Genomic DNA, 14,717 nt, shown 5'->3' with positions numbered 1-14,717 from the left:
TTAAGGTACAGTTGGTCTTGTCACTGTGGCAGTACCTGTAGGAGGTCTGCCTGGGGCTGGGGTGAGGCTGCCTGCTAAGCCACCCCCAGTCACTAAAGGGAGACAGAGACACTCTTAATTTGAGGCAATTAGTTCCACCTGGGCTACTCCTACTTAAGGGAAGCCAACACACACCTCAGTGCTCAGTCTTGGGTTTCTCTTTTCAGAGTGCCGCACAAGCCTGGTAGGTTATTTGGTAAAGCCCCTTGAGTTTTCTCCTGATTCTTCCTTTCTCTCTATCTTCTGGCTCTCCACCAAGCTTTGCCTCTGAGTTTTTCTGAGGGTTTCTCTGGTTTCCCTTGGGATTCAATATTTTCTTTACCATTTTTGGTATAAATAAATTATAAATAAAATAAGTTGTGTTTTTTTTTTTTTTTTGTTCCCACTCATTCTTTGCCAGTGACTGTATTCTATCTTTCTTTTGTCTCTTCTTGTTTTGGGAAACTCTCGCCTTTTTTCTTTTGCTCAGTAATTTTGAGCTGTTCAGTTTTCCCCTGATATCTTTAAGTTTTCCTCTCTTGTGTTTCATTTTTCTGGCACTCTTAACATCCAGAGGGATTGTTTGTGTGTCTCTGCACTTGAGGCCTATTTCTCTAGTGCTCTGTTGGTGGCTTGCCCTGTTCCAATCCACCCCTGGGTGAGCTGCCACATTACAGTACCCTATGTGAACATATTTGTACCACTCGAAAGACCACTGAGTGGTCTGTAAGGGTACACATTTGTTCCTATGAATAAAAGTACATTTATGTACTGCCACAGTGACAAGCGATTGTACCTTTTCTTGGTACAGATTGCTACCTTTTTTTTCTGATTATAGGAACAATGCATGTACTTATGAATTTGGGTAACAAAAATAATTTTTCAACCCTTCAATTTCTCATGTCAGACTAAAAAAGATATACCCACTGTAAATTCTGCCTTTCTTGTCCAGCATCACACAGGACTTGGTTACATCACTGTTTGTTACTGTCCCATTTTCTAGAAGTAATTGCAAAAAGAGGTTTAACTTTATGGCATTTGTTATTTTTGGCCAAAAGCCTTACAGTGCCCCCTGCCATTCTCTCTAAAAACACACTTCATTATGCTATCCTTCAGTGAATCCAGTTTGTTCTCAGAGGCTGCCCTAAACATCAGATATGTTTTTCCACCTATTTGTTTGCCTTGATATAAAATATGCTTATTTATACTGGTGCTGTAACGACCAATACTGTGATTTTTTTTTTTTTTTTGCCTGGAGCCTGGAGGTTGTGTGTTCGATTCCCATTCCAGGTGACTGTCTGTGAGGAGTTGGTGTGTTGTCCGGGTGCTCCGGTTTCCTCCCACAGTCGAGAAACACACGTTGGTAGGTGAATTGGTGACTCAAAAGTATCCGTGTGTCTGTGTTGCCCTTTGAAGGACTGGTGCCCCCTCCAGGGTGTATACCCGTCTTGCGCCCAATGATTCCAGGTAGGCTCTGGACTCACCGCTACCCTGAACAGGCTAAGCAGTTACGGATAATGAATGAATGAACGTATGTGTTCTGTTTTTAAAAAATAAGATTTGAGTCTGGTAAGGTTCCTCCTGTGGAATCAATAAAACCTTATGTCATCATAACATGATATTTGCTGACCTGAGGTGGCCTTGTCTTCACAGATATTTCTCCTCCCAGGGGAAATGGCTTCATAGTCGATGGTGGTGTCAAGATAACTGCGGATCAAAAGTGTTTGTTCACTGCGCTTCTTAATACATTGTCTGTGGACTGAAAACATCAACAAAAATGTTTAACAGAATGTTAGTCTATAATTAAAAACTAAATAGTTTTTGTTCTGATATTTAAATGTGCAAATGCTTTTGATTTTATTTATTCACTCATCTACACTCTTACAAATAATGGTGCTACAAAGGTTTCCATAAAATACCATTTTTGCTAATACGACCTTAAGATCAAGTGATGGATTTTTAAACCTTTAAGTTTCTTTTCAGATCTCTTAAACATTATTCTTTATGGAACCAAAATGCTTCTATGGCATTACTATTCTAATGCAATGCAACTGTTAATATGCTGGAATGCGTATATAAAATGTGGCCAGAACTAATGTTAAGGAATGTTTTAAATTTGAATATCATGAAAAAGTTGATATATTTCAGTAATTCCATTCAAAAAGTGAAACTTTATAGTAAGTATATTATACTTATTCATTACACACAGACTGATATTTCAAATGTTTATTTCTTTCAATTTGATGATTATAACTGACAACTAATGAAAACCCCAAATTCAGTATCTGAGAAAATTAGAATAGTGTGAAAAGGTTCAAAATTAAAGACGTGTTGCTACACTCTAATGAGGTAATTAACTCAAACACCTGCAAAGACCATTAAATGGTCTTTCAGTCAGGTTCTATTCTATTAATCTAATTTTCTAATTAGGTCTATTATTCTCATTTTATGACCAGCACCTGTATATCTTTGGTAGTTTACTGAAATGTTACGCACTAAAATGGCAAAATAAGGCTATATTTAATTGATTTTTAGTTTTTGATGCCTTCATATTTCCTCTAGTAAATGAGCCCAGGAGTCACTCATTTGTCTCTTTTAGAGTTTAAACAGATCTGTAAAGATTCATGCTGTTCTCAGGTTTGCTGAGATAACACTCATGTTAATGTGCTGAATTAAAGACAAGGATTTAACTATATCTCCTCTGAGACTAAATTTCTGCTCAGATCCTTGAATCATCAAAAATGAGTAATAAACCTATTAAATATGGCTACATAAACTGATTCATTCAGGAACTACAAAGCAATATGATCCATTATCTTGTGTAAGTTTCACTTATGAAATAAATATAACCACTCATAAATAATGACAATTTTTGAGCCAAGGATGAGCAACATTTTACTATTACAAGGTGTTAAAAATGAAAATCTTTAGTTTATATAGCCCTTACCTGTCGTAACCTCACACTTTTCTGCTGCCAGCACCACATTACTGAAGTTGCAGCCCCCAATACCGTAGTTATTGCAGGGATGTTCGGGATCACAGCCTCTTTCTTTCAAAACAGCCACTCTTGTTTTGCTCATCGAAATCAGGACTAGCTCCTTACTGTACTCCATGTCGTCATTCTCCCACTCGCATTCAGTCAGCTCCGTTCTGTCCTCTTCCCCTTGCTCCAGACTCTCCTGACTGACCATGGCCATCTTGAAAGTCAAGGTTATATACTCTTTGTGGTAAGGTTGTATGGTGTCAGTTTCCATGCATTCCTTTGTGGCTTCATCGGTAGCTGCTTTGTAAATGGTCTGGAGAATTGTGGTCCAAAGCAATATTTTAATATGCACAATCTGTTTTTCTTACTGATAAAAATATAATCTACATATACTCATTTAAAAAAATCAATCATTTTTGTAATTTCTCAGTCCATTCACTTATTTAGCTCATATAATACATTATATAAGTTTATATATATATATATATATATATATATATATATATATATATATATATATATACACACACACACAGGGTGAGCCATTTATATGGATACACCTTCATAATAACAATGGGAATGGTTGGTGATATTAACTTCCTGTTTGTGGCACATTAGTATATGGGAGGGTGGAAATTTTGTAACACATGAAACTTATTGGGAATTTCACAAGAAAAACAATGGTGTGCATGGTTTTAACTTTATTCTTTCATGAGTTATTTACAGGTTTCTCTTTGTTTACAGCCATTGACATATCACAGAATTTAACACGTGAGGAGCAGATAGAAATTGTGTTGATGTCTGGTGAACGCAGTAATCGGGTCATTGCAGCAGATTTCAATGCAAGACACCCTACAAGATCACCCATCTTCCATGCTACAGTTAGCAAACTGCTTGCCAAGTTTCGTGAAACTGGTTCAGTGTTGGATTTGTCAATGTGGACGCATGAAAACTGTCACTAATGAAGAATCATCAGTGGCTGTCCTAGCTTCATTTAGCAAGAGCCCACAGCATAGCACTCGCCGCATGTCAGTGGACAGTGGCATTAGTTGAACATCCCTTCGGCGGATATTAGCTACTCACAAATGGCACCCTTACAAACTCCAGCTGCTGCAGCATCTCAACGAGGATGACTCAGATCGGTGCACTGAATTTGCAGAATGGGCAAAGCAAAAATTAGAACAGGACCCTCAGATTACACAGAAGATTTTGTTCAGTGATGAGGCAAACTTTTACGTGAATGGTGAAGTTAACAAATAAAACCACCACTATTGGTCTGACATTAACCCACATTGGATAGATCACTCCAAGACTGTTGGAGCAAAACATTGATGGTATAGTGTGGTATATGGGGTACAAATATAGTGGGGCTTTTCTTCATCAATGAAAACCTTAAGGCAACTGGATATGCGAAATTGCTACATAATGATGTGTTTCCCTCTTCATGCACTGAAGCTGGCACGTTCCCTGAATTTTTCCAGCAAGATGGTGCACCACCACATTATGGGTGTCAGGTCAGAGCATTCCTAGATGAACAGTTTCCTGGAAAGTGGATTGGTCATCGTGGGCCAGTTGAATGGTCCCAAGGTCTCCCGATCTGATCCCCTTAGACCTTTTATCTTTGGGGTCATCTGAAGGCAATTGCCTATGCTGTGATATGAGATGTGCAGCACCTGAAACTACGGATACTAGAAGCCTGTGTTAGCATTTCTTCTGCAGGGTAGCTATAAGTGTGTGAAGATTGGGAGAAGAGGGTTGCATTGGAAATCCAACACAATGGGCAGCACTTTGAACACATTTTATAAGTGGTCAGAAATTTGTAAACAACTCATGGAAGAATAAAGCTACGAAACTAAAGATACTAATGTGCCACAAACAGGAAGTTAATATCACCAACCATTCCCATTTTATTAAGGTGTAACCATATAAATGGCCCACCCTGTATGTACATATAATACAATGCCTTGCGAAAGTATTCAGCCCCCTTGAACTTTTCAAACTTTTGCCAAATTTCAGGCTTAAAACAAAGATCTAAAATTATTTTTTGTGAAGAATCAACAACAAGTGGGACATAATTGTGAAGTAGAATGAAATTTATTGGATGTGTCAATTTTTAAACAAATAAAAAACTGAAAAGTAGGGCGTGCAATATTATTTGGCCCCCTTGTGTTAATACTTTGTAGCGCCACCTTTTTCTGTAATTACAGCTGCAAGTCTCTTGGGGTATGTCTCTATCAGTATTCACATCGAGAGACTGAAATTCTTGCCCATTCTTACTTGCAAAACAGCTCGAGCTCACTGAGGTTGGATGGAGAGAGTTTGTGAATAGCAGTCTTCAGCTCTTTCAACAGATTCTCGATTGGATTCAGGTCTGTACTTTGACTTGGCCATTCCAACACCTTGCTATATTTTATTTGTGAACCATTCCATTGTAGATTTGGCTTTATGTTTTGGATAATTTTCTTGTTGGAAGATACATCTCCGTCCCAGTCTCAGGTCTCTTGCAGACTCCAACAGGTTTTCTTCCAGAATGGTCCTGTATTTGGCCCTATCCATCTTCCCATCAATTTTGACCATCTTCCCTGTCCCTGCTGACAAAAAGCAGGCCCAAACGATGATGTTGCCACCACCATGTTTGACAGTGGGGATGGTGTGTTCAGGGTGATGAGCTGTGTAGCTTTTACACCAAACATATCATTTTGCATTGTGGCCAAACAGTTCGATTTTGGTTTCCTTCCACGTTTGGTGTGACTCCCAGGTGGCTTGTGGCAAACTTTTATGGATATCTTTGAGAAATGGCTTTCTTCTTGACACTCTTCCATAAAGTTCAGATTTGTGCAGTGTACAACTGATTGTTGTCCTATGGACAGACTCTCCCACCTCAGCTGTAGATCTCTGCAGTTCATCCAGAGTGATCATGGGTCTCTTGGCTGCATCTCTGATCAGTCTTCTCCTTGTTCGAGATGCAAGTTTAGAGGGATGGCCAGATCTTGTTATATTTGCAGTGGTCTGATACTCCTTCCATTTCAATATGATTGCTTGCACAGTGCTCCTTGGGATGTTTAAAGCTTGGGAAATCTTTTTGTATCCAAATCCGGCTTTAAACTTCTCCACAACAGTAACTCGGACCTGCCTGGTGTGTTCCTTGGTCTTCATGATGCTCTCTGCGCTTTGAACAGAACCCTGAGACTATCACAGAGCAGGTGCATTCATACTGAGACTTGATTACACACAGGAGGATTCTATTTATCATCATCATCAGCCATTTGGGACAACATTGGATCATTCAAAGATCCTCAACTTCTGGAGTGAGTTTGCTGCACTGAAAGTAAAGGGGCAGAATAATATTGCACGCCCCACTTTTCAGTTTTTTATTTGTTAAAGTTTGACACATCCAATAAATTTCATTCCACTTCACGATTGTGTCCCACTTGTTGTTGAATCTTCACAAAAAATTTAAATTTTATATCTTTATGTTTGAAGCCTGAAATGTGGCAAAAGGTTGAAGGGGGCAAGGGGGCTCTATATATATATATATATATAAATTATGGCTTATATTATAAATTATTAATTATGAACTTTGATATATATATATATATATATATATATATATATATATATATATATATATATATATATATATATATATACATATTATGGCAAGCCAAACAGGAAATATTTAATGAACTTTGATATATATAGAATGAAAGTTGATATATATAGAATGAACGCTGATATATATAGAATGAACGCTGATATATATAGAATGAACTTTGATATATATAGAATGAAAGTTGATATATATAGAATGAACTTTGATATATATAGAATGAACGCTGATATATATAGAATGAACTTTGATATATATAGAATGAAAGCTGATATATATAGAATGAATGCTGATATATATAGAATGAAAGCTGATATATATAGAATGAAAGTTGATATATATAGAATGAACGCTGATATATATAGAATGAACGCTGATATATATAGAATGAACTTTGATATATATAGAATGAACTTTGATATATATAGAATGAAAGCTGATATATATAGAATGAACGCTGATATATATAGAATGAAAGCTGATATATATAGAATGAACGCTGATATATATAGAATGAAAGCTGATATATATAGAATGAACGCTGATATATATAGAATGAAAGTTGATATATATAGAATGAACTTTGATATATATAGAATGAACGCTGATATATATAGAATGAAAGCTGATATATATAGAATGAAAGCTGATATATATAGAATGAACGCTGATATATATAGAATGAAAGTTGATATATATAGAATGAACTTTGATATATATAGAATGAACGCTGATATCTATAGAATGAAAGCTGATATATATAGAATGAACGCTGATATATATAGAATGAAAGTTGATATATATAGAATGAACTTTGATATATATAGAATGAAAGCTGATATATATAGAATGAACGCTGATATATATAGAATGAAAGCTGATATATATAGAATGAAAGCTGATATATATAGAATGAAAGTTGATATATATAGAATGAACTTTGATATATATAGAATGAACGCTGATATATATAGAATGAAAGCTGATATATATAGAATGAACGCTGATATATATAGAATGAAAGTTGATATATATAGAATGAACTTTGATATATATAGAATGAACTTTGATATATATAGAATGAAAGCTGATATATATAGAATGAACGCTGATATATATAGAATGAAAGTTGATATATATAGAATGAACGCTGATATATATAGAATGAACGCTGATATATATAGAATGAAAGCTGATATATATAGAATGAACGCTGATATATATAGAATGAAAGTTGATATATATAGAATGAACTTTGATATATATAGAATGAACGCTGATATATATAGAATGAACTTTGATATATATAGAATGAACGCTGATATATATAGAATGAACGCTGATATATATAAAATGAAAGCTTATATATATAGAATGAACACTGTTATATATAGAATGAAAGCTGACATACAGGCGTTGGACAATGAAACTAAAACACCTGGTTTTAGACAACAATAATGCATTAGTGTGGTGTAGGGCCTCCTTTTGTGGCCAATACAGCAGCAATTTATCTTGAGAAAGTTCTGTACAGTGGTCAGATGGATTTTAAGCCATTCTTCTTGCAGGATAGTGGCCAGGTCACTACGTGATGCTGGTGGAGGAAAACGTTTCCTGACTCGCTCCTCCAAAACACCCCAAAGTGGCTCAATAATATTTAGATATGGTGACTGTGCAGGCTATGGGAGATGTTCAACTTCACTTTCGTGTTCATCAAACCAATCTTTCACCAGTCTTGCTGTGTGTATTCGTGCATTGTCATCCTGATACACGGCACCGCCTTCAGGATACAATGTTTGAACCATTGAATGCACATGATCCTCCAGAATGGTTCGGAAGTCCTTGGCCATGATCATTCTATATATATCAGCGTTCATTATATATGCCCCATACTCAAATAGCGGCCTCCTGGCCTTTTTAGGCCCATTGGTCATCTATTTCTGGCACGAGAGCTGTTTTGAAAAGTTTTTTTTTATTATGATTTTTTTTTTCAATCGCGCTGTCCGCTCTTATTTTGAAATCGCGCACCGCGAGGCTGGTGATTGCCTCCATGGCAACAATAAACAGATAGCAGTAAAGTCTTCGGAAACGAGACAGTCAAAGTTTATTCTATATATATCAGCGTTCATTCTATATATATCAAAGTTCATTCTATATATATAAACTTTCATTCTATATATATCAAAGTTAATTCTATATATATAAACTTTCATTCTATATATATCAAAGTTCATTCTATATATATAAACTTTCATTCTATATATATCAACTTTCATTCTATATATATCAACTTTCATTCTATATATATCAAAGTTCATTCTATATATATCAGCGTTCATTCTATATATATCAGCGTTCATTCTATTTATATCAACTTTCATTCTATATATATCAGCGTTCATTCTATATATATCAACTTTCATTCTATATATATCAGCGTTCATTCTATATATATCAAAGTTCATTCTATATATATCAACTTTCATTCTATATATATCAAAGTTCATTCTATATATATCAAAGTTCATTCTATATATATCAGCGTTCATTCTATAAATATCAACTTTCATTCTATATATATCAGCGTTCATTCTATATATATCAGCGTTCATTCTATATATATCAACTTTCATTCTATATATATCAAAGTTCATTCTATATATATCAAAGTTCATTCTATATATATCAGCGTTCATTCTATATATATCAAAGTTCATTAAATATTTCCTGTTTGGCTTGCCATAATATATATATATATATATATATATATATATATATATATATATATATATATAATGAACTCTGATATATATATAATGAAAGCTGACATACAGGGGTTGGACAATGAAACTAAAACACCTGGTTTTAGACAACAATAATGTATTAGTGTGGTGTAGGGCCTCCTTTTGCGGCCCATACAGTGTCAATTCATCTTGGGAATGACATATACAAGTCCTGCACAGTGGTCAGAGGGATTTTAAGCCATTCTTCTTGCAGGATAGTGGCCAGGTCACTACATGATGCTGGTGGAGGAAATCTTTTCCTGACTCGCTCCTCCAAAACACCCCAAAGTGGCTCAATAATATTTATATCTGGTGACTGTGCAGGCCATGGGAGATGTTCAACTTCACTTTCGTGTTCATCAAACCAATCTTTCACCAGTCTTGCTGTGTGTATTCGTGCATTGTCATCCTGATACACTGAATCACCTTCAGGATACAATGTTTGAACCATTGAATGCACATGATCCTCCAGAATGGTTCGGAAGTCCTTGGCAGTGACTCGCCATCTAGCACAAGTATTGGGCCAAGGGAATGCCATGATCATTCTATATATATCAGCGTTCATTCTATATCCCCCATACTCAGATAGCGGCCTCCGGGCCTTTTTAGGCCCATTGGGCACCTATTTCTGGCCCGCGAGCTGTTTTGAAAAGTTTTATTTTTTAATTATGATTTCTTTTTTTCAATCGCGCTGTCCGCTCTTATTTTGAAATCGCGCACCGCGGTCTCAAGGCAAGGCTGGTGATTGCCTCCATGGCAACAATAAACAGATCGCAGTAAAGCCTTCGGAAATGAGACAGTCACACTCTCGCTCAGCAGCAGCAGCAACACGTTTACCGACCGGAGCAATAATGACATGCCTGAAATTTGCCCCAAAAAGAAAACTGTGTTCAATGTTCATTCTATACATATCAGCGTTCATTATATATATATATATATATATATATATATATATATATATATATATATATATCAAAGTTCATACTATATATATCAGCATTCATTCCATATATATCAAAATTCATTAAATATTTCCTGTTTGGCTTGCCATAATATATATATATATATATAGTACTGTGCAAAGGTTTTAGGAGATTTAAAAAGCTATTTGTCTGAGCAGTAAGAAAAAAACATACCATTAAGTGTGATTTTCTGTGTGTGAATATGTTGGTTTAACTTTTTCCAAATCTCTTCTCATGGCAGTCCATATTATTTGAGGTTATCATTCAATATCTAATTTTTTACGGTCGGGCATCTGGTCTGGATGCCTCCCGGACGCTTTCCTAGTGAGGTGTTCCGGGCATGTCCAACGGGGGAGGAGGCCCCGGGGCAGACCAAGAACATGCTGGAGAGACTACATGTCTTGACTGGCCTGGGAAGGCCTCGGTATACCCCCGGAGGAGCTGGAATCAGTGGCTGGGGAGAGGGAGGTCTGGGTTTCTTTACTCTGACTGCTTCCCCCGCAACCTGGACTCGGATAAGCGGTGGAAAATGGATGGACGAATTTTACGGTTAATAAATAATGATTTTAAATGTGTGCTGATGATTTAACAAATTCATGCAATCAAGGAGAATCTGAACAAAATTGTTCTTCAAAGGCACTCACCTACTACTTTATATAAAAGAAAAATTCTTATAGGTCACAGGTCACACAGACCCTACCCCACCATATTTGGTCAATGTCCACCAGAAGTAACGGCCAAAAGCCGTTTGCATCCCACATGACTCAATCATGCTCAATCAAAAGCCGGTGGCCGTTGGATGATCGTTGTTAAGAGAAACCTAAGGTCTGGTCACCTGCTGTTCCTTCCTCCCCCTCCTATCATCACCTTTCGCAGAACCCTCATTTTGCCATTCCTTTACTCAAAACTCTTACAGACACACACACAGAACAATGGGACTCCATGCTGAAATTCCTCCTTTACTCAAAATTAATCAAAGAATCACCTACATCAGATGATGGGATAATGACAAATGACATCAGACAAAGGACACCTTGTTTGGCGAGTCCAACCGCCTAACAAAAGGTACCGAAACCAGACTTCAGGCTACCAGAGAATCATCAAGCATGGATCAACAGCGACCCCAATGGACAGACATTGACTTGGGAAGACAACGGCATCAACAGATTATTCCCATTAGCTGGCCATTCCGGAGGCTCTCAGGCAAGTATCTTAGGCTACGTTCACACAACATGTAATAGTATATCAAATTGACCAAGTGACCAATCAGATTTTTTGTTCTGTTCACACATTCTGTATAATGTGACATATATCTGACATTAGTCTGAACAGATCATGCTCTTAAACTGACCCTCACGCACAAAGAACGATGCTTCAGGCACTGACCAGTAGGAAATATCCGTCTGTTTCATACAAATCACTTTCGTTTTTTTTAATGAAGGACTAGGACTGGCGTTTTAGTGCAGCAATGTGCCACAAAACCTACCTTTTCTTTATTCCAAATGAGTTATGTTAAAAACAGAGTATTAATTAAAGATATTAAAAAGTGAACTGATTTTTCTTTCATTCTAAGTGCAAATTTCCCTGTGTCCCACAAACATGAGTTTCAAAATAGATGAAGATTAGCACATAATGAGTTTAATATTTCCTGTTTAATATTTCTACATTTATACAGCTTCATAATGACATAAACAATTTCAAACTGATATAGAACTACTAAAAAGGTCTTTGTTTTATTAAAAAAAACACTTTTATACAAATTTACACTTTTCCATTCACAGTCCAATTTAATTTTTTGTTATCCTTTATAAATAAGATTAGTAAATAATTTTAATCCAGCACAGTGTCAACATTTTTAGTATAATCATGTTATATCAGGCTTATACTCTTTATTATATCTCTCATAGTTGTTGGTAATATTTGTATTAGTTTGTTTTCCAGAATAAAAGTCTCTGTGAACTTAAAATCTGTTTGAGGAAATTAAAAATCAGTTATATCCTGTATACAGGACAGTAATCTGAGTAGTCCAATGGTAGACCAGCAGTGGTCTATAGTTAGTGGTGTGCCAGCCTTTTTATGCCAGTAGACCGATATATGCTCACTGTCTGGGAGGTAGGAACCTGGTTTCAATTTCACAGGTTTTCGTTTCCCAGTATTTTTTTAGAAATACTTTGACCTGGCCATTTCCACTTCCTAAACACCTAAAATAAAAAAAATGCTTTGGCCCGTAGTACAGAGATTATTCTCGGCATCAGGAGTGACGTAAAAGTTACTTGAATTTCCACCTGGCCTTTCAGACAGTCAAATTTCCACAGATGGATATGGATCATATGAAATTGGCCCAAATCTGATGTGAAAAAGTCAGATTCAATGTGATTTGTGCTGTTCACAGCCGCATGTATGACACATCCATGTCACATATGACTGAGCCTCTTTACTTGCTGTGTGAACATAGCCTTAGCATTCCTTGCTCCGAATATGCCAAGCCAGTAAATAACAGATGTTTAAGCCATAGTACAGTTGATTAGATTTTTTGCTTATTTTGAGAATTTGCAAATATCATTTTCAAACATATAATTTTATTTAAAAACAGGACAAAGGGCAAATATCTTTATATACCTTTATGAATAAACTCTTCAATATAATGACGTTCTTTACCATAATAGTGTGTGTATATTATTATTCTATCATTAAGCATACAGGACTATTAAAATACTGGGGGTGTAAAAAAAAAACAGACAATTAAATTGTTAATCGTAATTACTTGTATGACAAATAATCATCTGTTAAAATGTCATGATTGTAATAGCCCTAGTCCACAGAGGATGCCATCACCTTCACTCTCCAGTCAACCCTACAACACCTCAAACACAGAGGGACCTATGTTCGGATGTTGGTTGTGACAGCTCTACTTTCAACACAATAATCCCGGACATTCTCATCAGGAAGCTGCTCCACCTTGGTCTCTCTTGCAATCTCTGTTCCTGGGATCATGAACTTTCTCTCCAACCAGCCCAAGTGCACTCCTGTATCTTTGGGAAAAAAAATACAATCTAAACCACAAATTGATGTTGACTTTTTACAGCTCTGCTATAGAGAGCATCATCACATATGGCCTCACAGCATGGTATGCAGTCTACTCAGTAGCTGACAAAAAGGCCCTGCACAAGGTCATTAGGTTAGCTGAAAAAAAATCATAGGCCGCTCTCTTCCCTTACTGGAGTACATTGCAAACACCGATACCTCTCCAGAGCAAAAAATATCATAAGACTTCTCACAACCTGGCCATCACCACATTGAACTGATGCCTTCAGGAAGGCATTACAGGTAAATTAAAACACACAACAGACTATAACACAGTTTTTTTTTCCCTAAAGCTACACACAGACACCATCTACCTGTATTGTTTCATAACCATATTGCAATACTTAATATGTATTTCCAGTATTTACATTCAGTGCAATATCTGTCACTCAGCACTTCATCTTGTTCTCTGTCTTAATCTCACTTGTTCTGTTTGATACTGTATGTCTTTTATGTGGTTGTATGACGTGTTTTTTCTTTTTTTGCATACAACTGGATTGGGCAGCTGAAATTTTGTGTCCGGTATACAGTGATTAAGGTATCTAATCTATCTTCCTTCCACATACACATTAAAATGCTGCAAACCCAAATTCAGAGCCAAAGCCACCTTCTCAATGACTGAATAGTTGTATTGGTATGAATTAAACTTTCTAGAAAAAAAAAACCCGCACAGGGGGTACCCCCATAGCATCAGTCTGCAAAACTACCTCATGAGCAGACTGACAAGCTGGGGTCCAAACAAACCCAGCTTCAACAATTCAGTGAGAGAAGCAACAGTCTTAGAGAAATTTTCACAAAAACCCGCCATACCAAGAAAATTAATCAACTCATTTTTTGTAGTTGGTGGTGCGAACTGGCCCTGACCTACAACATTGACCAAATAAGTAACTGCTGCCTTGGCAAACTCACTTTTGCTAAATTGATAAAAGGCAAGAATCCAACAAGCAGTTGAATAAAAAAAATAATACATGCCAAATGTTACTCCCTTGTATCAGAAAATATTACATCATCATCTAAATACACAGCACAGCTTTCCAATCCTGCCACAAGCTGGTTCATCAATCACTGAAACATTGCAGGAGCATTCTATGATGGAAAAATGCAACCTAACAATGTAATGAGTAAACGTAAACTGTGGTTAATCTGAAATGATTATGATACACTGTAATTAATGTGGTGATTTTGATACAAAACATGCTGTGCATGAAGCATGATCCTTGCTTTTGATGAAGCATGATGCATTTTGAGAAGAGAAAAGAGCTTTGCAGTAAATTTCTTTG

General features: G+C 36.3%; 1 protein-coding gene and 1 long non-coding RNA gene across 3 annotated transcripts in view; one reads left to right on the top strand and one right to left on the bottom strand.

The window, feature by feature from the left end:
• The window catches only part of LOC136677979 (uncharacterized), a 346,523-nt gene that overhangs the window by 152,745 nt on the left and 179,061 nt on the right, over positions 1-14,717 (bottom strand). For both annotated transcript variants that reach the window (XM_066655712.1, XM_066655713.1), the window contains exons 4-5: positions 2,966-3,314; positions 1,649-1,777 (exon numbers count right to left, since the gene is read on the bottom strand). In XM_066655712.1, coding sequence (XP_066511809.1) covers positions 1,649-1,777; positions 2,966-3,314 — 478 coding nt within the window. The remainder of the gene's footprint in view (positions 1-1,648; positions 1,778-2,965; positions 3,315-14,717) is intronic.
• Positions 190-1,808, top strand: LOC136677980 (uncharacterized). The gene is made up of 3 exons (XR_010796450.1): positions 190-223; positions 1,277-1,485; positions 1,672-1,808. It is a non-coding gene; the product is annotated as an uncharacterized lncRNA (long non-coding RNA).

The sequence above is a fragment of the Hoplias malabaricus genome, chromosome Y (genome assembly GCF_029633855.1).
Source record: "Hoplias malabaricus isolate fHopMal1 chromosome Y, fHopMal1.hap1, whole genome shotgun sequence".
Taxonomy (NCBI): Eukaryota; Metazoa; Chordata; class Actinopteri; order Characiformes; family Erythrinidae; genus Hoplias; species Hoplias malabaricus.
Note: the sequence above shows the minus strand (reverse complement) of the source record. Positions and strands in the feature narration are given on the sequence as shown.